Source organism: Curcuma longa, chromosome 6, assembly GCF_044706935.1.
Source record: "Curcuma longa cultivar G26 ecotype Majalengka, Jawa Barat chromosome 6, ITB_CL_G26_1.1, whole genome shotgun sequence".
Taxonomy (NCBI): Eukaryota; Viridiplantae; Streptophyta; class Magnoliopsida; order Zingiberales; family Zingiberaceae; genus Curcuma; species Curcuma longa.
In genome coordinates, this window is record NC_133866.1 from 5,282,801 (window position 1) to 5,304,642 (window position 21,842).

A 21,842-nucleotide genomic window follows, 5' to 3' on the forward strand; every position below is an offset into this window, starting at 1 on the left:
GCGAAATGGAATTTTTAAAAGTGTGCGCCGTGGCACGTGGATGCTTTGTAATGATGAAACAAAGCTTTAACAAAGAAAGTTGAGCCTTCTCAATAAATAAATATCAGATAAATTTTTTGGAATTATTAAATAGATCTAAAATTAAGCATGTTAATAAAAACGCACACAAACATTAAAAACATTTTTCGTTTCTTGTTTTTATAAAGCACCGTAGCTTATTAATAGGCTTCGGTGCCGCGAGGCGCTCGGCCTATCGGGACCGTACATCACGGGTGGCTGCTTTTCGTCGCGAATCTTTAGGTCCACGTGAAGGCCAACGGGCTCGCGACGACGTGTTTCCCGTCGGTCCACTCGAGTCGGCCGAACGCGGCGGAGCCGGACGGTTGCGACGCCGCGGAGAAGCTCACCGTGTAGCTCTTCTTCTCCCCCGCCGCGGCGAAGCTCAACTCCTGCGGGTCCACCGCCACTTTCGCCTCCGACGGCGCTGTGACTGTCACCTTGTACGTCCCCGGTGAGCCAACGTTGGTCAGTGTGCGTGTGTGCTTTACCGTCGTCGTCGCCTGCGCCGCGGAGCTGCTCGCCGTGGAGAATGCGACGGAGAATGAGGGGTAGTTGAGGTTGGATACGGCGTAGGACTTGCCGGCGTCGCAGGTGACGTTGGGCCGACGGGAGACGCTCGCGATCTGGAGGGTCGTGTAGTTTAGGGCGCAGAGGAAGTCGATGTAGTCGTCCGGCGAGATGTCGTAGACGAGGCCGGGGTCGAGGGCCTTTGGCGGATCTACGTGGCCGGCGCCGAAATCGAAGGGCGTGGCCTCGTGGCCGGTGGCGACGTCGAGGATGCCGTCGCCGTTGGAGTAACGCGGCGTAGGCAGTTGTCATTAGGGCAGATTTGATGGCGCTAGGGCTCCAGTCCGGGTGCGCCCCCTTGAGAAGAGCCGCCAGGCCGCTGATGTGGGGGCACGACATGGAGGTCCCGGAGATGATGTTGAACTCCGTTCGCCGCGGATCTGCCGCCTGCCCCGTCGGGCCGACCTGCCCTGTCCAGGCTGCGAGGATGTTCACGCCCGGCGCGATGATGTCTGGCTTCAGGATGTCGGGAGTGACGGCGTTCGGGCCGCGGGAGGAGAACGCTGCCACCACCGGTGACGGCATGATTCCGACTTTGGTCCCTCCGAATGCGATCGTGGCTGACGGGCTCGGATCTGAGAATATGTAAGACTTGATGGCGTCTCCAGCCTTTTGCCCGACGGCGCAGGCAGGGAGGAGGTGAGCGTCGGCGACGAGCTCCTCTCCGTTGGCGGCGGTGTTAGCGAGGATCATACCGGCTCCGCCGGCGTCACGGACAACAAAGCCCTTCTGCACACGAGCATTGATGCCGCGGTCGCAGAGGACGATTTTTCCGGCGACTTTTTCAGGGATAAGTGTCCCCTGCATACAGAGGTTGCCGTTGGTGGCGTTGGTGGCGTTCCCGGCGTAGATGAAGGAGTAAGGCGAAGAGGAGAGCGGCTTCCCGCTGTAGAGTGAGACGCCGGTGAAGTTTTTGCCGTTGCCTAGCACGACGTATGCAGGGAAGTCGCGATCGAGCGTGCCGGCTCCGACGGTGGTGATCCACGGCGCCAAGTTGGAGAGTGTTGAAGCAGAGGGACCAGCATTGCCGGCGGAGCAGGAAACAACAACCCCTTTAGCCATGGCATTGAAAGCCCCGGTGGCGATGCTGTCACGGAAGTAGTCCGCCGTGCCGCCGCCCAGCGACATGGACAGAACGCCGCAACCGTCCTCAACGGACTTGTCGATAGCAGCGAGAATGTCGGAGCTAAAGCACCCACCGAGCCAGCAGACCTTGTACACGGCGACGCGTGCGCGAGTGGACATGCCGCGGGCGGTGCCGGCCGCGTATCCGAGCAGGTTGGCGCTAGGGACGGTGGATCCCGCCGCGGTGGAGGAGGTGTGCGTGCCGTGGCCATCGTTGTCCCGCGGCGACCTCGACTCCCTGGTCTCGTCGATGGGGCCAAGGGCGGCCTCGTACCCCCTGGAGAAGAACCGCGCGCCGACGAGCTTCCGGTTGCAAGCGGCGGCGGCCTTGAAGTCCTTCCCCTCTTCGCAGGCGCCCTTCCAGCTGACAGGAACGGGGCCGAACCCGTCGTCGTCGTAACTCTTCCGCTCGGGCCACACGCCGGTGTCGAGCACCCCGACGACGATGTCGCTGTTGACGTCGGACTGAGGGACGAACCCCTCTCCGTGGTCGATGCCGAGGAACTCCGGCGTGCGCGTGGTGTGGAGCTCGTAACGGACCTCAGGGTAGACGCCGAGCACACCAGGTAGGCCCTCCAGGCCGCTGGCCTCCGCGGCGGTGAGCCGAGCGGAGAAGCCATGCGCAACAGTGTCATAAGAATAAAGGATCTCAGCGGTGTCGGAGACAGCCCGTAGCGAGGCGTCGTACCAGTGACCGTGCTCCACGAAGGCCGCCGGCATCTGAGACTTCGCCATGTGGACTATGTAAGTCCGCTTCTCAGCCTCCGCCGCTGCGAAGCAGCAAAGCAACAAGAGCGCGAAGAGGCAGAAGGAATCCATGGCTCCTCGCATGAGCTTTGGACGAAGGAAGAAGAAGAGGCGTAGATAAAGGGAAGCCTCCTCACGCTTTTGTTACCGCTGGCACGGATAACCAGCGGTGGCCAAAGAGAGATTTTAAAAAATATATAATTAATTATTTAAAATAAATAAAAAAATGATAGTATTGCACACGCCTCTTTAGCCTGTCAGTGACAAAAGATAAAGGGGGCAAAGTAGCAGGCAACCTTTTGTGCATGAATAGAATCCTAATTTTACTGACCTTTTAACATTTTATTTGTGTTTACTAATATTTTTTTTTTCAGGGATTTTCAGAGAGCTCGACCATGAAGCATCATTATACTTGCAGGAAATACACAAGGTGAGTTCCATATTTCTTAAGTATGCTTTCTTGTCCTATAGGATCCCTACAAGAGACAACAATACTTGCAATCAGTTAGCCAACCTGTTCATTGCATATGCATTGATTGGAAGGTTGAAACTCTATTTTCAGTAGATTTCATATAAATTTCATTTTTACGACCTCACTGCCATGCACGGCACGTGCTGTCCATGTGAAGGCCAATCTGTTCATTTGTCGTATTGGGTGGGAAAGGTTTTGTGTGTATTATTGGACCGCTCGCTGCCGGCCTGCCGCTCCTCGCCTCGCGGCTCCGGGCTCTCTCCTCGCACCTCGCGGCTCGCCCCTCTGTCCTCACCTCGCGGCTCGCTCTTCGCCTCGCGGCTCCGGGCTCGCTCGAAGCCGTCGCTCATCCTCTGATCCTCTCCTCGCTCGCTGCCCGCTCCTCGCCTCGCTCGAGCCTCGAAGCCAGAGATCGCATCCTCGCTCTCTGCATCCTCGCTCTCTGCAAGGGTATTTGTAATAATGTTTGCTAAATGTGCTTCACAATCATCTTCTTGTTTTCTGTTGACTTCTTTAAAACTTGTTTAACTTCACACCAAAATGTAAACTAAACCATTTGCAAAAGCGACAAAGTAGCATGTACCTGTGCAGTATACCTCCTATTAGATTTTGTGATTGTGGATCAAAGAACACACTGAAGTTATCTATATTCAACAATTGGATTTCTATGCATTTATTTGCTTGCAGTTAGAAATGACTGGAAGTAGGTTAGTGCAAATGTTGTGATTGCAACTTCACGTGAAAATTTTATTTATAAATTCATCTTTTTATGTTATGCAATGATTGTTTAAAATGTTTTAATTGAGGATTTTATTTCTTCTAACAGTTCAAAGACCGTCCACAAATTTTGACTGAAGAGATACCTTTGTGAAGCAGTGAAGATCCCCAAGCCTCAGCCACCCGTGGAGCTGCGTCTCTATATTAGGTTTTATTGTTCTTTACTTATTGCTTATTACTTATTGCTTATTGCTTAGTGTTTATTGTTTAAAATTATTCTTCATCATGAAACAATTATTTGGTTATCAAAAAAGACAAAAAAAGAAAAAAGAGGACCCTATGCCAGTTTGGTAGTTCATAGAACTAGCAGAACTAGAAGATATGTAAGTTTCACAATGCAAAACTTGTTCATTCCATTCAGAATCCAGCAAGTTGAGTTTGCAACCAATGTTTAATCTCATTTCAAAACATTAAGGATGTGTCATGATCATTGCAGAGGGATACAATCCAAGCAGCCACAGGGTTTGCACAAAGAAATCAACTACCTGAGCGCTTACAAGAACAAATGATCTCATATCTTGGTTTGAAGTTCAGAACAAACTCAGAAGGGATCCAACAGCAAGAGACGCTGGATGCTCTTCCAAAAGCCATCAGATCCAGCATCACTCACTATCTTTTTTACTCACTTGTTCAAAGGGTGTACTTGTTCTATGGCGTTTCTAATGACCTGCTATTTCAACTGGTAACCTTCATAGTTTTCTAACTCCGGACTTTGCCTTATTATCAGAAGATAGATATAGATATATTGCTCTAGTATCTCATCTTTTACATATTTGAAGGTCTCTGAGATAAAAGCTGAGAATTTTTTTAAAGATGGAATTAGTTGTATTATGAAATTTTATTATGAAATTTAGGAAGGTTAAAATTTGTCCTCTATCAAATGGTATAAGAATTAAATTTGGTCATGTCTTTTTTGATTCGCTTAATCAGGGTCCAAAAATTATAGTTTCGCCCAGGGCCTTTGGACAACCAGGACCGGCTCTGATTATTGGGAGTGACTTGATTAGGAGGACAGTCAATGGAGTGTCGTTTGGATTTTGACTTGAAGGAGGTGATTGTGAAGTTTCTTGTGCTGGAGGAAGACATTACCCACACGAATTTCTTGAGAATATAAAATCAGTAAATTTGATCGATCTCCACGTGTTTTTACTAAGAGTTTGTGGAATGGGGTTGAAACATGTAGGGCTGGCTAACTCAATCATTGCAAAAAGTATGTTCCATCAATTGATCAATGTTATCTCTTTTGTTTTCTCTAGTATGAAATCTAGCTGTAATCCCAATGTGGCTGTGGAATGGACTCTATCAAACAAAGGAGAAGATTGAAAATTTCACAACTCGGTGAAGGTTATAATAATATATATACTCATCACCCTCAATTGAGTTGTGATTATTATGATTGAGTTGGTTAATCATGATCAATTATAGTTTTCCGATTTATCTCTTCACATATGATCGTGAGGGTGATCATGTGGAGCCTATAGAGTGGCAGATTTCATATTTGTTGAAGAAGAGTTAATTAATGTGGGACAAATTTACTGAAGTGTATAAAGGTTTAATCTCGATGAAGCTGAGGCAATACCTTTCTCAATTTACCTCCTCATAAATGATCGTGAGGCCGACCATGTGACACCGTTAGAGTGGCGGATTCTATCTTTTACTAAAGAGTTGTGATCAGTGTTGATACTCTGGGATCACATATATAAGGCCACGAGGATCGAAATTAGAGAGCATTCGAGAGTCAAGTTTGGAGTTGGGGATAGAGTTGGAGGTATTTGGCACTCAGAAATGGGAATCGGAGTCACTTGGTGTTTGGGAATGGTAGTAGGAGCTTGAAAGTACTTAAGAATTGGGTTCGGAGTTAAAAGGTGCTTGAAAATAGACAATCTTATGCTCACATTTTATTACTGTATTCTCTACGTATTTTATGCTACTTTTCTATTATTTTCTATTCTCATCTAACTTAAATATCGAAGGGCTTCATCGGGACTAGAGCGACATTCTCTCATTTCATATTGATTTTAGAGCATATCTAATAGTTAGAATTTTAAAGGGACTTTTTTATAATTTCCAATATACCACATAAATGTATAAAAATTTATTTTTTTCATAATACAAAAATCTTCTCTCAAATCTTATTATTAATTAATTACTGATCTCTTCCACATGATTAATTTGGAAAGAAAAAAAATAGATTTAAAATTTCAATTATTTCTCTTAACTAAAAATCTCAAATCACACCCGATAATAGTTAGAATTTTTTTGTTCAATTTTTTTAATTTCATAAATCTTTTAAAAATCTTTTTTATAGATAAGAAAAATTCTCTTATTGTGAATAAAAGTAAGTCTTCCTGGTGGTACCCAACTGCGGGTCCGTTGCTTTCTTCGAGCAGCCTGGCGAGTACAGGGCACGGGTATCAACGAACCGCCGAAGGGAAATGACTTTTATGGGCGTGTGGGCCCCGCTCGAACGGGTCCGTTGCTTCCTTCGTTAGCAAGGCGAGTACAGGGCACGGGTCAACAGGGAGGCGACGAAGTAAATGGCTTTTCGCCGTGTGGGTCCTTCGGTGGGGCCACGCAGCTTCTTCTCGTGTGACGTGGCGGTGCAAATTTGATTAAATACGGAATAGGGAAGGATCCAAATCCGTAACGGCTAGTTTTGATTTTTAAAAAAATAAAACAAAATCAACGGGCGTCTCCGCCGCCTCCGTTCAATCGGCGTCATTAATCCCCAATTTTGTTTCTAGGTTTTTAGCGGAAGAGCCTTGCGATTACGCGTCTGCTTGCTTCCGTTCGATTCGTGAGCTCGCTTGGTCATGGAATCCGGCGATGCATTCCCCCGTGATGGGGCGGCGATGAAGCCCTCCGTCGAGTCATCGGCGAAGGGCTCGGATCTCGAAGCGCCGGCGTCCACCGTCACCGGCAGCGGAAGAAAGGTCAGTATCGTCGACCCTAGTCCCTCTATTTGCCTTTTGATCTTAATCGGATTTTAAAGTCGATTAACGGAGTTGAATCACCGAGTTGCCCTCATTTTTCTTCTTGATTTCTTGGTCTCATCCCGCACCGATTGATAGGTCTCTTTTCACGGACAGATCTTTAGGATACAACCTAAATCTTTGTTGGAGCCTAGAATCTACAGGAGTAATAGGGTTTTATTGCAGATTTTGGCATTACCAATACCATTGACGATCATCGTGCCATTGTCAAGACCTAGTTGTTTGATAGCCTTTTTTCCCCGACAGAGACCAGATTTAGAAGAGTTGAAATGATACAGCACAAGAGAGCCTATGTTTGTTTTGTAGTTGTTGGAGTATCACTTAGTGTTGTTTGAGCCAGTTCATTCCCTCGACTGTCATCAGGATCATTAGTGAGTTCTACCAGTCTTTAGGAATGAAGCTGTACCAGTTTCTTCACGATGGAATCACTGGCATTCCAGTCCACAACTACGGCAGATTTAAAACTCTCCTTACATCTGTCCTTATTGCAATCTGTTTATCTCGTTGGCTACTCAGGGTCTTCTCTAAGACTGTAGATGGACCTTTAAGTTTGGTTTGATTTAACATCTTCTAGCGTTTTTTCCCCTGTTGGTTAATCTTTTCAACAAAACAAAAACAAAATATTTAGTGAATTCCAAGTCTCCTACTAAATATGTCTATTGTTGAAGGTGATAGCGTGTGGGACTTCCAGTAATAGGTCATTCCATTTTGCATCTGTGGCTTGGTCCCAAAGCCTTGCATTTGATAGTTGAGGAAGTCGTATTCATCTGATTTATGGTAAAAAACATTGTCATAGAAGCTAAGCTAACTCAAACTTCCTTCCAGAAGTTAACTGGTTTTCTTTTCCAAATCCAACAGGAAGGATGCTAGACAATTAGACAATATCCTTCCACATATAAGTGAATTTATCAGTATCTGTTGTTTATCAGTAAAATTTAGTTGTTCTAATTCTAATTCTCAGATTTGACACTCTTAATGACTACGACATCGAGTCGCCAAATCAACTGAGATTCATTATTCATGTTGTAGCGAAGAATGAAATAAGTCCTACACTAGCAATGTTTATATACAGCAGCAAGATGGTACTGACATCGTATTACTCGTGCAGAATGGTGGATCAAAAGACATTGGTTCAGTTCTCAATTCAATTAATAAATCTGCATCACAGATTAAGAAGCCTAATCACAGGAAAAATGTTTCACCATTGAATTGGTTTCCACGGAAAAGGGCAGATTCATTCCTGAAGAGAAAAATAAAGCATCTACAGGTACTGTTAATATTCATCGCTAATCTTTCCTACATAAATCACAAGGCAATATACTGTCAGATTGAGATAAAGAGTGTTTGTTTATTCACATAGGAGATTGCAGGAATGAATCTTTCCCTTGATGAAACTCTGGGAAATGCGAATCCTCATTATACTAGGATTGCAAGGGAAAAGATTGCAGCTCGAGAAGCAGCCCAAAAAGCCATGGAAGCTCGGAAAGCTGCATTGGTCGAAGCATCCTGGTGTAGAATACTTGGAGCAGCCAGGTAATATCTTAATCAAAATAGCATTGGCATGAACAATAGCTTAAGCTTAAGCAATTGAAGATGTGCATTCCTATCCAGGATTAATAGTAAAGAAGCAGAAGCGCGATTACAGAAAGCAGAGAAATGCGCGGAAGATGCCTTCGAGGCTGCCAGATCGATGGGAGTAATGATGTATGACAGGCCTGACTCCCAAAGGAGGCCATACGAAATAGAAACATCATTAGGTATTGGGGGAAAATCCACCCACAAGGTCACTGCTGCTTTTGAAACTGCCTTTGATGTAGATAAAGAGGTTGCTGCAGCAGTAAAAAGAGCATTCGTGATGCTTGCAAATTGTTCCTCTTCTTCAAGTAAAGAAGAATTTAGGAATTTGCTATGTAAAATCAGTCAAAATCCTGATACCAACCGTTCAACTGAAGGTCTATTGGATACATCTTCTGAGCTTGAAAGTCATCCTGTAGCAGAGAATGCGCAAGAGTCACATGGCAGTGATGATGCCACCAACCCTTCAACTGAAGGTCTACCAGATGCATCTTCTGAGCTTGAAAGTCATCCTATAGCAGAGAATGAGCAAGAGTCACATGGCAGTGATGATGCCAACAAGAAGAAGGCCACCGGGATGAAGCAAACGAAACGTAATACCAGTTTGCTTTCAACTAGTGATGGCAGCAGCAGTTCTATGTCACCAACAAAGCTCACAAATAGCATGTTTGACAGGCTAAAATGCTTACATGAAGATGAACTTTCTTCTCTAGCTGTTATAGTTGCAACTTGTGGACTAAATGCTGCTCTTCGTGAAATGAAAAGAACCAAAAGCAATGATGTTGAATCAGTTAGCACTGAAGTACCCAGTCTAGACAAGTTTCTGGTAAAGCACATCTCAAAACTCGAAAAGGAAGTTCAAGAAGCAAGGAAAAGTAATGCTGCACCAGAGGATAACAGAAAGTTTGGAACATTGGAAAAGCAAGGTGCTGCACTTGAGAACCCTGAACTAGTTAATACTGAGGTACCCAGTCTAGATAAGTTCTTGGTGAAGCACGTCTCAAAATTAGAACAAGAAGTTCAAGAAGCAAAGAAAAATAGTGCTTCACTAGAAGATCAAACAATGTTGGGAACATTGGCGAATGAAGATGTCAAAAGGAAGTTATTGGATCATGAATCAGTGATCACCGAAGTACCCAGTCTAGACAAGCTTCTGGTGAAGCACGTCTCAAAATTGGAAAGAGAAGTCCAAGAAGCAAAGAAAAATAATGCTGTGCTAAAGGATCATAGAATTTTAGCCAAATTGGAGAATGAGGATGTTGAAAGAAAGTTATCTGAAATACATGAAGAAGGGAAGAGTATGAAATCAAACCTCAATAGTGAAATCCAAACTGACATCATGAGAACTGAATCTATCAGTGTTGCACCATCATGTGACAACATCCTGACTCAAGAAGGAGAGGAATGCAACAAAGAGAACAGAAAGCAGATTCCTATCAAGCATTTGCACAAGACAGATAAATGCATGTCTCGAGTTGAGCGAGCTAAGATGGAGGTCTTGAAGGCCTTTTCTAAAGGTGATGATGACACACTCGGGACAATAGGCCTTGATAAGGTTCTGATCAAACCAATGCATAGGTTGGCAATGGAGAAAATACAAACTGTGGAATCAAAGAGGCATGACACTGTGTCCAAAGGCCCTGTTAAAGATGGAAACAACATTAGTTTGGATAAGATCTTGCTAAAGCACGTGTCTCGGCTTGAGAAGGAGAAACAGGCACTGAAAGCCACTGAAATTGTAAGAAAAGGCAACAAAACCAAACAACAAGCTGAAGAATTGCCCGGTTTAGATGAGATTCTGGTGAAACACCAATCAAAGCTGGAGATAGCCAAGCAATCTGCAACTCAAGAGCCAGCAGATTATGTCAAACATGAAACTCGTAGAGAAGCAAGGAAGAAAGAGTTGGAAGCAGCATGGGGTGGCTTGAGTTTGGGGAGTTCCATGCGGCCTCATCTATCACGGATCGAACAAGAAAAGGTAAGCTTAAACTCGTTTCATAAAAGCCTAGTTTCCACCCAATTATAACTTTGTTTTCCTGTAGGCTGCTTGGAGGAAGGCCGAGGAAGAAGAGGGGGTACACTAGAAATCGAGCTACAAGGGAAGAAAACTCACATGCCGATTTCACTGTGCATTCTTGTTCTGGAGTATCATTTGGTAATTGTTTCACTTAGTTGAAATCCATCAATTCTTCTGATGGTTTACCTAACCTTCTGTTAAACAATAGTGCAAACCTTTCTATGGCATTCTGATGACTTCCAGCAGAAGAATCTGATGAAGTATCACTTTTAGGTATCAAATGACCTCAATTGTAGACGATCAGATCTCATTCTGATAAACAATAGTGGAAACCTTTCTATTGCAAGTCATGTTACAAACTGTCGTATATACTCATGCATATACTCTTATGTACTCCTCTCAATAACAAGATGCTGCTTGATGGTAATATTTAGCTTCTTCGTAAGAACTTTATAGTGAAGCATGCTTATGATGTATGAAAAATTCTCATCAATGTAGGATTCTAGAAGGATCGAACCACATTAGATTTATTGTACGCAGTCTTATCCTATATTGTAAGAGATTATTTTCAAACTCATGATCATAAAGTCACATGATAGCAATTTTACTATTGCAGCAAGATTCTATTCTCATACATGTAAGCTCATGCTGTAGATAAAATTGTCTAATGGAAAGCAGCATGGTGAAAATAAATAACATCTTTATTAATCCATGATAGAAGATCTTGTTTCTGAATCTTGCCTGTATCAGCAAATGAAGAATAAAGAATATAACAACCTTGATTTGAAGTATTAAAGTTAAACAAGATATATAAGTATTACAGTAACTTATCAATGAAGCAAAAAAATTTTGTGTTGATCTCATTTGAGTGCAGCAAGAACTCCCACAACTAATATCAGCAGCCAAACTAAATTGTAGGAAATCAAAAGGGTGATACCAATTCAAAACTGCATCGGCATCTTTTAAACCCTGCCGAATCTGAATCTTGGCACTACTTTGCTCCGAGATAGTACTGACACTGCAACTAAAATTCCAAACCTTGATTGAAACAAGAATTCACAAAGTATGCGAAAGAGGTAAATGTGCTTCATCACTGTATATCATGGATGGTGTAAAGAAGCATACATATATTTTCTCCTCCACAAGAAACAATCACTAAATAGTTGTTGAGAACTTCAACAAGAGGAAAAAAAAGTCAGGTATTAGTTGTGGTTAAGCAGATTTAAGTTGGCTCAAACACAATAAACCGGCAGCTTTAAGTTGGTATCTCACTAGTTACATTTTTTGAATGATCCTCTGAAGTAGATCAATATGCAGGGTTTGGCTATTATTTCTCAAGGATTTTCTTGAAGAGCATAATAAGGTTAGGGAAGGCTAATTATTTCAATGAAGTAATGATAACTAAACTTTGACAGAATAAGACAACACAATTGAATGAGAAATGAATATTACCGCGCCGATGTTAGATTATTGGAATTCATATTACCTTTGTTTTAAATGGTCACTGCAGAAAGTACTCCATATCCAGCTACACAATAAGTAAATCAAGGGCAATTATGTTCCAAGAAGAATAGAAATGTAGTGAATATCCATCCTGATCTCATTAAATCAAAATAGAATGCCTCGTATAGTTTCAAAAATGAAACAACAGGTGAAAATTAACCTATCATTTACATGCATAGCTCATTCTCAGAAATCACTATGGACTTAAAATTTCTTGTGAAATGCTTTCGAATCGAAATTTTTACAGCCTAATTTGACAAGGATGTAAAGATCTATCACAAGAAATCAGCACAAACCTATAAGGAAGCAGGTGTATGTCATTATCCCTTATGCCATGTTCCATGAAGCTGGGTTTCAAAATTCAGATGCCTAGAATTTCCTTTTCACTCAAGAGGAATGGGATCCTCAACTTGTATTGTTCGGAATCACCGTGAAGAAGTCGGATTTCAACCTTCTGAAAAATGCAGGCGCATTCTCTCGAGCTGTAAGGGCCAATCGCCTCCGAGTAATTCAGGATCCATTTCCATTGCCAATTGGAAATCATGCGAAGAAGTATAATAGCGCCCGCTTAATGTTTGCGCTTGATCCACTTGCCATAAACCTTTCATGTTAGGCAAAATACTTCTATCTGCTCGATTCATCCTATTCGAACTACGCCTTGCTTTAGCAAGGTCCGCGCAAGGCTTGATCAACCTCCTCAAGAATGCATCCATTCCGTGATTTAATGCATTAGCACAATCAACTGACAAACCGAGGCCCTGAACCTCCAACTTCCGTTCCAACCAACCCCTCAAGGCCCTTGAGTCTGGTAGTTCTGAAGTACGATAACAGCTTTCGCGAATATTTGACTGATCAACTCGAAAGCTCGATGCCAAACCACCGCGAAAAGACTTGCAAGAACGATCACCGGCAGTTGCCGGAACGCCCAGTGGAGGTCTCAAAGGACTTCTACTTTGAACACTCGGGCTACATCGAAATTGATCGACCTCTTCCCCATCTTCGACAGATGTTAGTGCTTTGCTGCCGATAGATATCAACTCCGGGGCACTTTGCTGCTCTCTGGACCTCTGTAAATCACAAGAATTTGCTGCTTCTTGAACATGTCCTGGAGGAATTTTTCCGTAAGGCCCAAGAAGGCTAGAACGCTCAGCCAATCTTCGGTCCCTGCTGTTTATGGATCTTCCCCTCCGAGGAGATGGAGGGAAGGTTTCGCCGAAGCCGGAAATTTTCGACGTGCGCGAATTTCCTGTAAGAGTCTCTCTGCTAGGCGGAGCAAGCGCGAGACAAACATTGCTGAGGATCGATCTGATGAACAAATTATGGAGGGCAATATTTTCCTTCCCGATGATACTGTAGCATAATTTCTCAAACTCCAGCTTGCTGAGTCTCGAGGTGAGCAATCTCTTGAGGTTGTAGAAGTACTTCTCTGCTCTTTGGCGGCCGAGCTTCCTGAACAGCTGAGATTTGAGCTCGCAAGTATCAATTCGGGAGAACTGCTTGCAAGTCGCCATTTCAGAAGAATCGAAATGGGTCTGCACAGAATGTAGCAGAGATCAAATAAAACATATGAAAATCAGTCAGAAGAACAGAAACCAAGTCAAATTTGGCTGATCGAGAGCATGGAGCATAGTTTTCAAGATGGAGGCTGAGGGATCGGGAAAACAGCGATCGCCTTCGAGGTAAGAGATAAACGACATAAGCGAAATCTAGAACAACATAAACGGCTTCAAAACCCTAGATCAATCCAAATCGTTCCGAATTTCCGAGATGGAAGCCGGATTGCACAAGAACCCTACCGGGAAAAGAACAAAAAAAGGAACGAGCGCAGCAACCGGACGAAGAGCAATCAAAAAAAAGGAAAAACAACAGCAAACGAAGTGAAATCGAATGAGAGTAGAAAAATCTAACCTTGCAGACGAAGATCTCGCAGATTTCGCAGCCGATCGCCGAAATCGTGGTAAAAAAGTTACAGAATTTGGCCCCCTTTTCTTAATCATTTATAGGCCGTTTTTCAGAAAAATACCTAACTATTTTATAAATGTTAAAACCCTCCTCCTTTCACATTAGACTCCATTTAAAAACATATTTTAGCATTTCATAATTTATTTTAAAAAAACATTTTATTTTTTCCAATTTAAAATTTTATGTTTACATCATCAATCAATCTGTCTCTCTTGATCATTTTAATTGACAAATATAAGAAAAATAGTTTTTAAATATGATTCATAATTCAATATATTAGCAAATGATATGTTATATTTTCAATGTTCTTAGCTTTTTCATTATAGAAATTAATTGTAACAATTATAAAACCTCAACAAGTTAATTCTTTATAAAAATTTATCAATATGATTGTCCAATTTCTCACTACAACTATTAGAGCATACAAACTCACAACCTTTAAAAGTGTAAAAATAAAGGCAAGAAAGAATTGAAATAATTGACATTGAATATTAGAATTTTAGAAAGAATTTTTTGTTTGGAGATGTCTTCTTGTTCTTCTGAGTTTGCCTGCTCAATCCTCAATGTCATAGTTATCTTGAAACAACAAGGATTGTTTCCTCTGCACAAATTGTAGTTATCATAAGTTAGAATTGAGAAGATATCGACGATATGTCGCGAATTAACAACAATTCAGCATGATGAGGCTTTGTCTGAAAGTTGCAAAAAATAGACTGGAAATTGAATCAAAATGAACGGATCTATATAAAATATTTGTCGAATTCAACCAGTTCAAATGGTTACTCAATCTGTCCAGTTTTCATAACTATGTTTCTCCCTAAAGAAAAAGTATCCCTTTTCAAAGTTGTATATAGAGCTTAATTCTAATAAGTAAACTTTACCTGAGCAGACATTTTTCTCAACTGAGTTCTAGCCTTCTGGTCAAGATCAAATTCTCCAAAAACCTACATGTAAAATGAAATTTATTCTCAACTGAGTTCTAACAACATTGGTTGATGTGTAACAGATTTGAGTTTTGCAAATAGCTCACGGTTGGTCGAGGCAATGGCCTTTCTGTAATCGGTTGCTCAATCTTCATTGCATCGAGTAGCCGATGGTTTCTCTAATGGATATAGAAACAAGGCAGAAGGTTTTTTTTAAATAAAAACATAATTGAAAATTGGTTCCTGTTACACATCAAATACTCACCTTCATGTGTTTCGAAAAATTCCTTCCAAGAAGTTTTTCCACATATCTTAGCTATAAAATCGATAAAGGTCTTAATTAGAAAAAGAGTATATAAATGTGTGAGAGAGGTCAATTTAGAAAATATAAAGCAAAGACAGAAATCAAACCTGTAAAATTTGCTTCCAAGTTGACACCCTTGGAATTTGGTACTTCTTTGAAATCTTTGTGAAAACTTCTTCTGAAGCACCATTCTAGAGAGAAATATCATACTTGGTATCGCTTTATGAATCGTGTATAATAATTGACAAATCATAGAGCCGTAGAAGGATCACCTCAATATACAAGAGAATACCCTGAAGAAACTCTTCCTCACCATTTTTAGCATTTGTGTTGCTTCCATTGTTAGGCCCCTTGGGGAGTTTCTTGAATTTCTCAGACAATTGACTTTTTAGTGAGTCAATTGATGTACCAGAATTTTCTTCAGAGAATTTATATAGTCTGTCGATATCTAAAATAAGGGCTAAAACTTCTGCAATAGTCACACACACAGATTGATCCTCCTTTTCAATTAGGGTGTAGAGGAAGGAAATTAACCTGTGTGCCATTGAAAATGTTAAATTGTGCAAAAAACCACATGTAAATATATAACTCGATAAAAGAAGAATTGTTTGTTAATTATATATATACCCTTTCCAGTTCGTAGGATGAATTCTCCACTCATCGACAAATGTAAGGAGAAATGTCCAAGCAGATAGTGCTGCAGATAACACAGCAGGATGAGTTTCACCGAGTTGATCCTGCATTTAATGAATTAGAAATGGTATGGTTTGATGAACTAAATAAAACAAGCAATAAATTTATATCCAACTGTTTAGATAGACAATATTATTGCTACATACACTGGGTTTAGGACAAAAAATTTCCCATGAAAATTTCATAGAATCTTGCAGTTCATCTGGATCCGTCGCCCCAAAAGAGCATATCATAGCAACGCATTGTAATACCTACATAACATTGAAAAACTAAGATTAATATAAATTTAGATATTATGGAAAAAAAATTGGCGTATAAACATCAAAAGAGAGTACTTTCATACAAGTATCTTCACAGTCTTGCTTCCTGATTTATAGGCTTCACAAAGTGAAGGAATTGTTTCTTTCATCAATTCGTGTGAAGCATCCTCGCAGTCAATATTGACTGCCAGTAACCCTATATATATAAAAACATGATTTAATTTTATTCATAAATAAGAGAAAAAGAAATTAAAAAAAAAAAGATATGTATTAGCACTAACCAATGAGACGGCAAGCTAAATGAGATTCAGCTGTTGTGCCTTTTTTAATTAATTTTGAGGACCAATATGACATTGTAATGTATCTATTAACAAGAAAAAAAGAATAATTAGGTTGAACTGAAGAATCTCCATGAAAAAAAAGGCTAATGAATGATAAACAATTATGGAAGAAATAAATAGATAAACTCCATTAGCGCGGTTCTTAAAGATAGGATATATAAGAAACAAGGAAAATCTTACTTGTTTTTTGTAAACTCAGTGAGCACTTCAGTTTCATATGCCATAACAAGCTTTTCCAAAGCTTTCTTTCTATTTGAGACCCTAGATTTGGAAACATAAAAGTTAATAATCAGAAAAAATAAAATACATTAATTTTTAAAATTTTGAAGATAGAAGTAGCTAGTTATTTATAGTCGTCGTACATGTATAAGTAGAGAAAACACAATAGAATTCATCAATAAATTGGAGATTGATAGATATCTCATTGAGAAAATAAATCTTACTTATTGAGGCTTAGATCATCTATGTACTTGCTATAATGCGAGAAGCTGGTAGAGGAAGGAGAAGTATCAGCAGCAACAACAGGGCGATCAAAATAACCGTTTGCTTCAACAGGTGAATAAGGTTCACATGGATTGTCCCTCATCAAAAGCCTATGCTCTTGACCAATTGCCTCTGTTGGATCAAAGGCAAACAAGTACCAATAACATAATACAGCTGTTCCCAAGCAACACATAACAAAGAAGGATTGACAAATCACTCACCAAGCCTTTCTTGAGATTTATTTCCCCTAAAGAAAGCCTCTTGCCGCTTGAATGCATTGCTTTGTGGATTCAAATTTTCTGCCAAAGTGAAACAGACAATTGGATCATAACTGATGGAATTGAAATTTTCATGGAAAAGAAAAGGGAAATACAATCTGAAATATTCAAGTAGAACAAGGATATACTTACTTCTGCCCATCTCAACTGAGGACAACGAAAGAGAAAGATCAAGATCCTATGTTCCAATCTGAGACACAAACAAGTATAACTGACTGAGATCCCGATTATCCTGCAGATAATAATACCTAATATCAATTGACGTCGAACGAGATAACGATTATCCCGGACAATGCTCTAATACCAACTGACGCTGAACGAAATAGCGATTATCCTGCGGGCAATATTGAATCCGTTAGTTCGACTACGAACGAAAAAAATAATCTTCTAAAACCTGTTGATTTGAAAGAATACCTGGAGATAAGAAAATAAACCGTCAAAAATATTATTAAATCAAAAACTTCTTCTTTTAAACATAAACTCATAAGATGTTTATATAGACCTAACAATTCTAAAAATTTTAACATACAAAAACTTCTAAACGGACTTCAAATATAAAATCTAAAAGAAAATTTATAACAAATTCAAAATTCTAAAAATCCTAAACGGACTTAAATATCTTAAAAATAAAAAATTTCAAAACTAATAGAAATTTTCAAAACTATTGTAAATATCAAAAACTCTAAAAATTATTAAAAATAAAAATTATAAAAAATAATAATAAAATCTTCAAATTATCCCGCATCAATAACCCTTCTAAATAAATCTAATAAACAAAAGAATAAATTTTGATTGTGCAACTTGCAACAGAAAAGCATAAATCAAACGACAAGTTTTGAATTTTCGATCGCGAGAACTAGTATAAGTCGTCCAATGTCACCACAAGAAAAAAAAAATTGAGACGAAACGAGAACTACAGGCGAAGGGAAATCACCAAGAGAGGGACGGTGACACGTCGGTCGACGATACCCCCTCGGCTTCGAATGATAGACCCAGAATTAGGATGCCGGAGGTGGCGCGGGTGGCGGAGGGGAGCTGCGGCGGCCGCGGCGCGGAGTCGGCGCGGCCAGTGGAAATTTGCGATGCGGGCCGAGCGCAGAGAGACGGACGAGGGTTCCGCTTGTTTACTTGAACAGATTTGCTTAAAATGCCATAAATTTGTCTCTAAAATTAATTCCAAAATATTTAGGGTCATTGCCATAAAAAAACATTTAATTTTTATCTTTTTTATACAATTAAACTTTGACCAAATTTTATTTAAGTGAAAAAAAATAAATATAAAAATTTATGATAGTTTTAAAAATTATATAGCATATTTTAATTCAATTAAAACTTAATTGAATAATATTTAATAATATTAAAATTATTTAGCCACACTTTGACACTGTATTACTTCCCTATTAGAATAATATTTAGTAATTTTAATATCGATTAATTAGAATTTACACATGATTATCTTTATTTTAACACTTAATTAATTAAATTTTTATTGAATAGACAAGAAAGAAAAAGACTACAACTACAATAAACCCTAAAACACTCAAAAGAATTATATAAAATTAAAATTTTAAATAAGATAAATATTTTAAAAGATCGGTTGCTTCTTAATTAAATTTTTATTGAATAGAAGACAAGAGTATAACTATAATAAAATACACAATTTCAAAGAAAAAATATCCATAAAAAAGGATTTTAAGAAGTCTTCTCAAAGTGAAAAAAAAATAATCAAATAACTCTTTAAAATCAAAATTCTAAGACTAAAAAATATTCATAAAGGATTTTAATAACTTTTCTCAAAGTGAAAAAAATCAAAATTCTCTTCTTCTTCTTTGTGGTGATGATAATTTATAACTAAATAGAAAGATTTTTTTGACCCGATTAAATGATCAAATAGTCGGCTAGGAAGATTTTTGGATTTGAATATGGAGCTAGGAGTATGATAAAATTCTATCCATACTAAACTCGAATTATATATATATATATATATATATATATATATATATATATATTATTTATTTATGGTTAAGTCATTCAAGATTTTTCTTACGATTAAGTCATTTAAATTTAGTGGTTGAGTTATAGTATTAAGCAAAAAAAAATTCAAAGCAAAAAAAATTTTAAATGTTTATGGGGTGTGCAAAATTATTATCCTGCACTCTTTATCCCATACACCCCCCCCCCCCCCCCCCCCACCCCGCCGCCGCGTGAACAACTAAATTTTTATTGGTTTGAAAATTTTTTGTGTTTAATACTATAACCAACTTTTAAATCCTAAAAACAAAATCTTAAATGGTTTAACTAGAAGTAAAAAAATAAATTATAAAAAATTATAAAATGATACTACTCTTATTACAAGCGTCCGAAACACTTTCAGGTGCCCTGAATTTTATGTCGCGAATGTCGTGCACATATAGACGCATAGAATATCACCATATAAAATCATTAGGACCTACAATTTTACCAATAATAAAAAACATATTCAATTCTCTAATAGATATAAGGATGGGATATGGAGATGGAGATAAAAGTTGAATACCCAAGGATAATAAAAATAAAGATGGATATAATAAATGAGTACGAAGATAAAGGATATAAAATCCGACCCAAATGTAACCCATTATCATCCCTACTTCTTCATATATCTTCAAACTTCCATGGAGGCAAAAGATATAATATACCCTAATTCACCCCTACGGATGTGATGCTAAAGGAACTATAAAAAAATCAAGGAGTTAAAATTTTAAATAGGATAAATTACTTGAAAATATCTGTCAAATCAGCGTACTGACGATCATCTTCTTCGCTGAAACTGTTCAGTATTCTTATTTGTTCCTGAAGAAGAAACTCTCCATTCCTAGCTAGCTAGTTTCTGCCTTGTCCTCTCCATTTCTTTCAATTCTTGAATTAATATAATTAAATGTATTAATTAGAACTGAACTGATCATATATAATTACTATGATTGTAAAAAGCTACTGCGTCTGCAGTACTACTGTATCATCATCAGCAACCATGAATGATGATCATGATTTGTTTCTCTGATGAGTGACCTGATCAGTCAGTGCTTTGGAAGTCATCGATCGACTTTTATGAAAATCTATGTGAGTTAGCACGAAAAGGAAAAGGACAGATTAATTGCAACCAAAGTCAAAAGATTATGCTGACAAAAACCATGCATTCCACCTTCCAGTTCAAGTCCTTCATATCAACTGCTTCTTTCTGACTCAATATAATCTTAAACAAAAACCTTCAGTAATTATCATTTCAGTATCTTTTAATTTAACCCTAAAGCCATATTTACTTTGATTTAGGTTATTCTCGTTCCATGTATTTCACTCTTTACAACACAAATCTTTAATTATTATGTTAATGAAAGAAAAGGAAACAAAAAAAAATCTAGATTATGACATCTTATTTTCAAATGGAAATGGAATAAAAAACACAATAATTTGATTTGATTAAGGTGGCTCTAAAAACTTTGTTCTGATTAGAGAGACAATTTTGAGATGAAACCAACCATATTAATTGATCTTAACTAATTAATTAATCTCTCCAGTTACACAGGGAATTAATTAAATAATTATTGTACTAATCAACTAATTAACACCTTCCCTGACTCTCAATTGCTCAATTCCATAGCCATAGGGCCACTCGATCTGCTCGGAACCGGGGAAAGCAACCAGCTGCGGCGGCCCGGCGTCGCCTCCGGCCATCATGCGATCGTCGAACGCGTGGTGATGATGCTGCAGGAAGCCACCGGCGGCGGCGGCGGCGGTGGCGTTTCGGCATCTCGGCAAAGGGCACGACGGCGGGCGGGAGGGGGTGGTGCTGGAGGTGGTAGTGGTGGTGGAGGTGGTGAGGGAGGAAGACGGCGGCGGCGGCGGCGGGGCCGAGGAAGACGGCGAGTTCCTTCTTGGCCTCGGCGAGGCTGCGCTGGATCTCGGCGAGGCGGCGCTGGAGGAGGCAGATGTAGCCGACGCAGCCGTGGACGGGGTCTTCGAGGCGCGCCGCCGCCTCGTAGACCAGCGAGGCCACCGCCTCCTCGCGCCGCTCGGGGACGATCTCCTTCAGCAGCTTCCCGACGTTGCTGGCGCCGAACACGCGGTGCACGCTCGCGAACTTCTCCGGCTGCTCCGGCGGGAAATACGGCGCGAAGATGCACCCCGGCGTGCACTTCCGCCGCAGCAGCTTGCACGCCGCGCACGGAGACGACGACGAGCTCGACATTGCCCCGATCCGATCGACGACGACTCCACTGCCCAAAGAGAAGAAATTAATTAAAGAACTCGAAACATGAAGCTATACCTAGACTTAGGGTTTCCTAACATCATCTCTGTCAAAAAAATTGCTAATTTTGGAAAACAAAATCTATCCTGTGGAGCTAGAGATTTATATGGGATCTATAGCTAGGGTTAGGGTTTCATTAGTGGATATAGATTCGAGAAGATCTCAGAAAGAAGAAACAAAAAGAAAAAACATGATCCAAAACAAAATCTTTGCCTTAAAAATATAATCGAGATCTAACTCAGCCTCTTAGATCTATATATATATATATATCATAATTGACAATTGAAGAAAAAAAAATCTAAATATAAAAGAAGAAGAAGAAGAAAAAGAAGATTAGGGTTTAATTGTGACCTTGTTGGTTGGATGATTAGATCTCCAAGGAATCCGGCATTGTGAAGGAGATATTGGAGAGAGGTTGGCTTTCAGATCCCAACAGCTATTGAGAAATAAAACGGCGAGCTTGACCTTTTATTTTAG

General features: G+C 40.0%; 4 protein-coding genes, 1 long non-coding RNA gene and 1 pseudogene across 8 annotated transcripts; 2 read left to right on the top strand and 4 right to left on the bottom strand.

Moving 5' to 3' along the window:
• Positions 1-130: 130 nt before the first annotated feature.
• LOC141830674 (subtilisin-like protease SBT1.7) lies at positions 131-2,571 on the bottom strand. The gene is given in 2 exon segments (XM_074718092.1): positions 131-857; positions 859-2,571. Coding segments are annotated over 2 exon segments (2,274 nt in total). The 3' UTR covers positions 131-296.
• A 665-nt stretch (positions 2,572-3,236) lies between these two features.
• LOC141831270 (uncharacterized) lies at positions 3,237-4,460 on the top strand. Its single transcript, XR_012602027.1, has 3 exons — positions 3,237-3,421; positions 3,798-3,896; positions 4,185-4,460. It is a non-coding gene; the product is annotated as an uncharacterized LOC141831270 (long non-coding RNA).
• A 2,101-nt stretch (positions 4,461-6,561) lies between these two features.
• Positions 6,562-10,382, top strand: LOC141830491 (uncharacterized). Its single transcript, XM_074717914.1, has 4 exons — positions 6,562-6,681; positions 7,814-8,008; positions 8,102-8,274; positions 8,353-10,382. The coding sequence occupies exons 1-4, from the start codon at positions 6,562-6,564 to the stop codon at positions 10,340-10,342; spliced, it is 2,478 nt and encodes an 825-aa protein (XP_074574015.1). The 3' UTR covers positions 10,343-10,382.
• Positions 10,383-11,845: 1,463 nt separating this feature from the next.
• Positions 11,846-13,785, bottom strand: LOC141830912 (uncharacterized). Of its 4 annotated transcripts, XR_012602003.1 has the most exons (3): positions 13,745-13,785; positions 12,133-13,368; positions 11,846-11,861 (listed from the first exon to the last, which is right to left on the bottom strand). XR_012602003.1 is itself a non-coding variant. In XM_074718359.1 (2 exons), the coding sequence occupies exon 2, from the start codon at positions 13,345-13,347 to the stop codon at positions 12,283-12,285; it is 1,065 nt and encodes a 354-aa protein (XP_074574460.1). In that variant the 5' UTR covers positions 13,348-13,368; positions 13,745-13,785; the 3' UTR covers positions 11,913-12,282. The 4 variants fall into 4 exon arrangements, 3 of the variants coding, with proteins under 3 accessions (XP_074574460.1, XP_074574462.1, XP_074574461.1); XM_074718359.1 differs by lacking the exon at positions 11,846-11,861 and having other exon boundaries at positions 11,913-13,368; XM_074718361.1 differs by lacking the exons at positions 11,846-11,861; positions 13,745-13,785 and adding an exon at positions 13,633-13,646 and having other exon boundaries at positions 11,913-13,368.
• Positions 13,786-14,199: 414 nt separating this feature from the next.
• On the bottom strand, positions 14,200-17,296 carry LOC141831220 (uncharacterized). The gene is made up of 14 exons (XM_074718633.1): positions 17,213-17,296; positions 17,024-17,101; positions 16,763-16,934; positions 16,500-16,580; positions 16,260-16,342; positions 16,062-16,174; positions 15,865-15,969; positions 15,653-15,762; positions 15,298-15,559; positions 15,133-15,216; positions 14,987-15,037; positions 14,829-14,900; positions 14,680-14,742; positions 14,200-14,399 (listed from the first exon to the last, which is right to left on the bottom strand). The coding sequence occupies exons 1-14, from the start codon at positions 17,220-17,222 to the stop codon at positions 14,352-14,354; spliced, it is 1,332 nt and encodes a 443-aa protein (XP_074574734.1). The 5' UTR covers positions 17,223-17,296; the 3' UTR covers positions 14,200-14,351.
• Positions 17,297-20,603: 3,307 nt separating this feature from the next.
• On the bottom strand, positions 20,604-21,796 carry LOC141830642 (LOB domain-containing protein 25-like; annotated as a pseudogene).
• Positions 21,797-21,842: the final 46 nt, after the last annotated feature.

Excerpts from the sequence above, each read along its gene's own strand:
- LOC141830491 (XM_074717914.1), top strand. The coding sequence starts at position 6,562 with ATGGAATCCGGCGATGCATTCCCCCGTGATGGGGCGGCGATGAAGCCC. Across the intron at positions 6,682-7,813 it reads TCACCGGCAGCGGAAGAAAG|CAGCAAGATGGTACTGACAT; the intron begins GTCAGTATCGTC and ends GTTTATATACAG. Across the intron at positions 8,275-8,352 it reads AGAATACTTGGAGCAGCCAG|GATTAATAGTAAAGAAGCAG; the intron begins GTAATATCTTAA and ends ATTCCTATCCAG.
- LOC141830912 (XM_074718359.1), bottom strand. The coding sequence starts at position 13,347 with ATGGCGACTTGCAAGCAGTTCTCCCGAATTGATACTTGCGAGCTCAAA.
- LOC141831220 (XM_074718633.1), bottom strand. Across the intron at positions 16,581-16,762 it reads GATGATCTAAGCCTCAATAA|GGTCTCAAATAGAAAGAAAG; the intron begins GTAAGATTTATT and ends TTCCAAATCTAG. Across the intron at positions 16,343-16,499 it reads ACTGAGTTTACAAAAAACAA|ATACATTACAATGTCATATT; the intron begins GTAAGATTTTCC and ends TCTTGTTAATAG.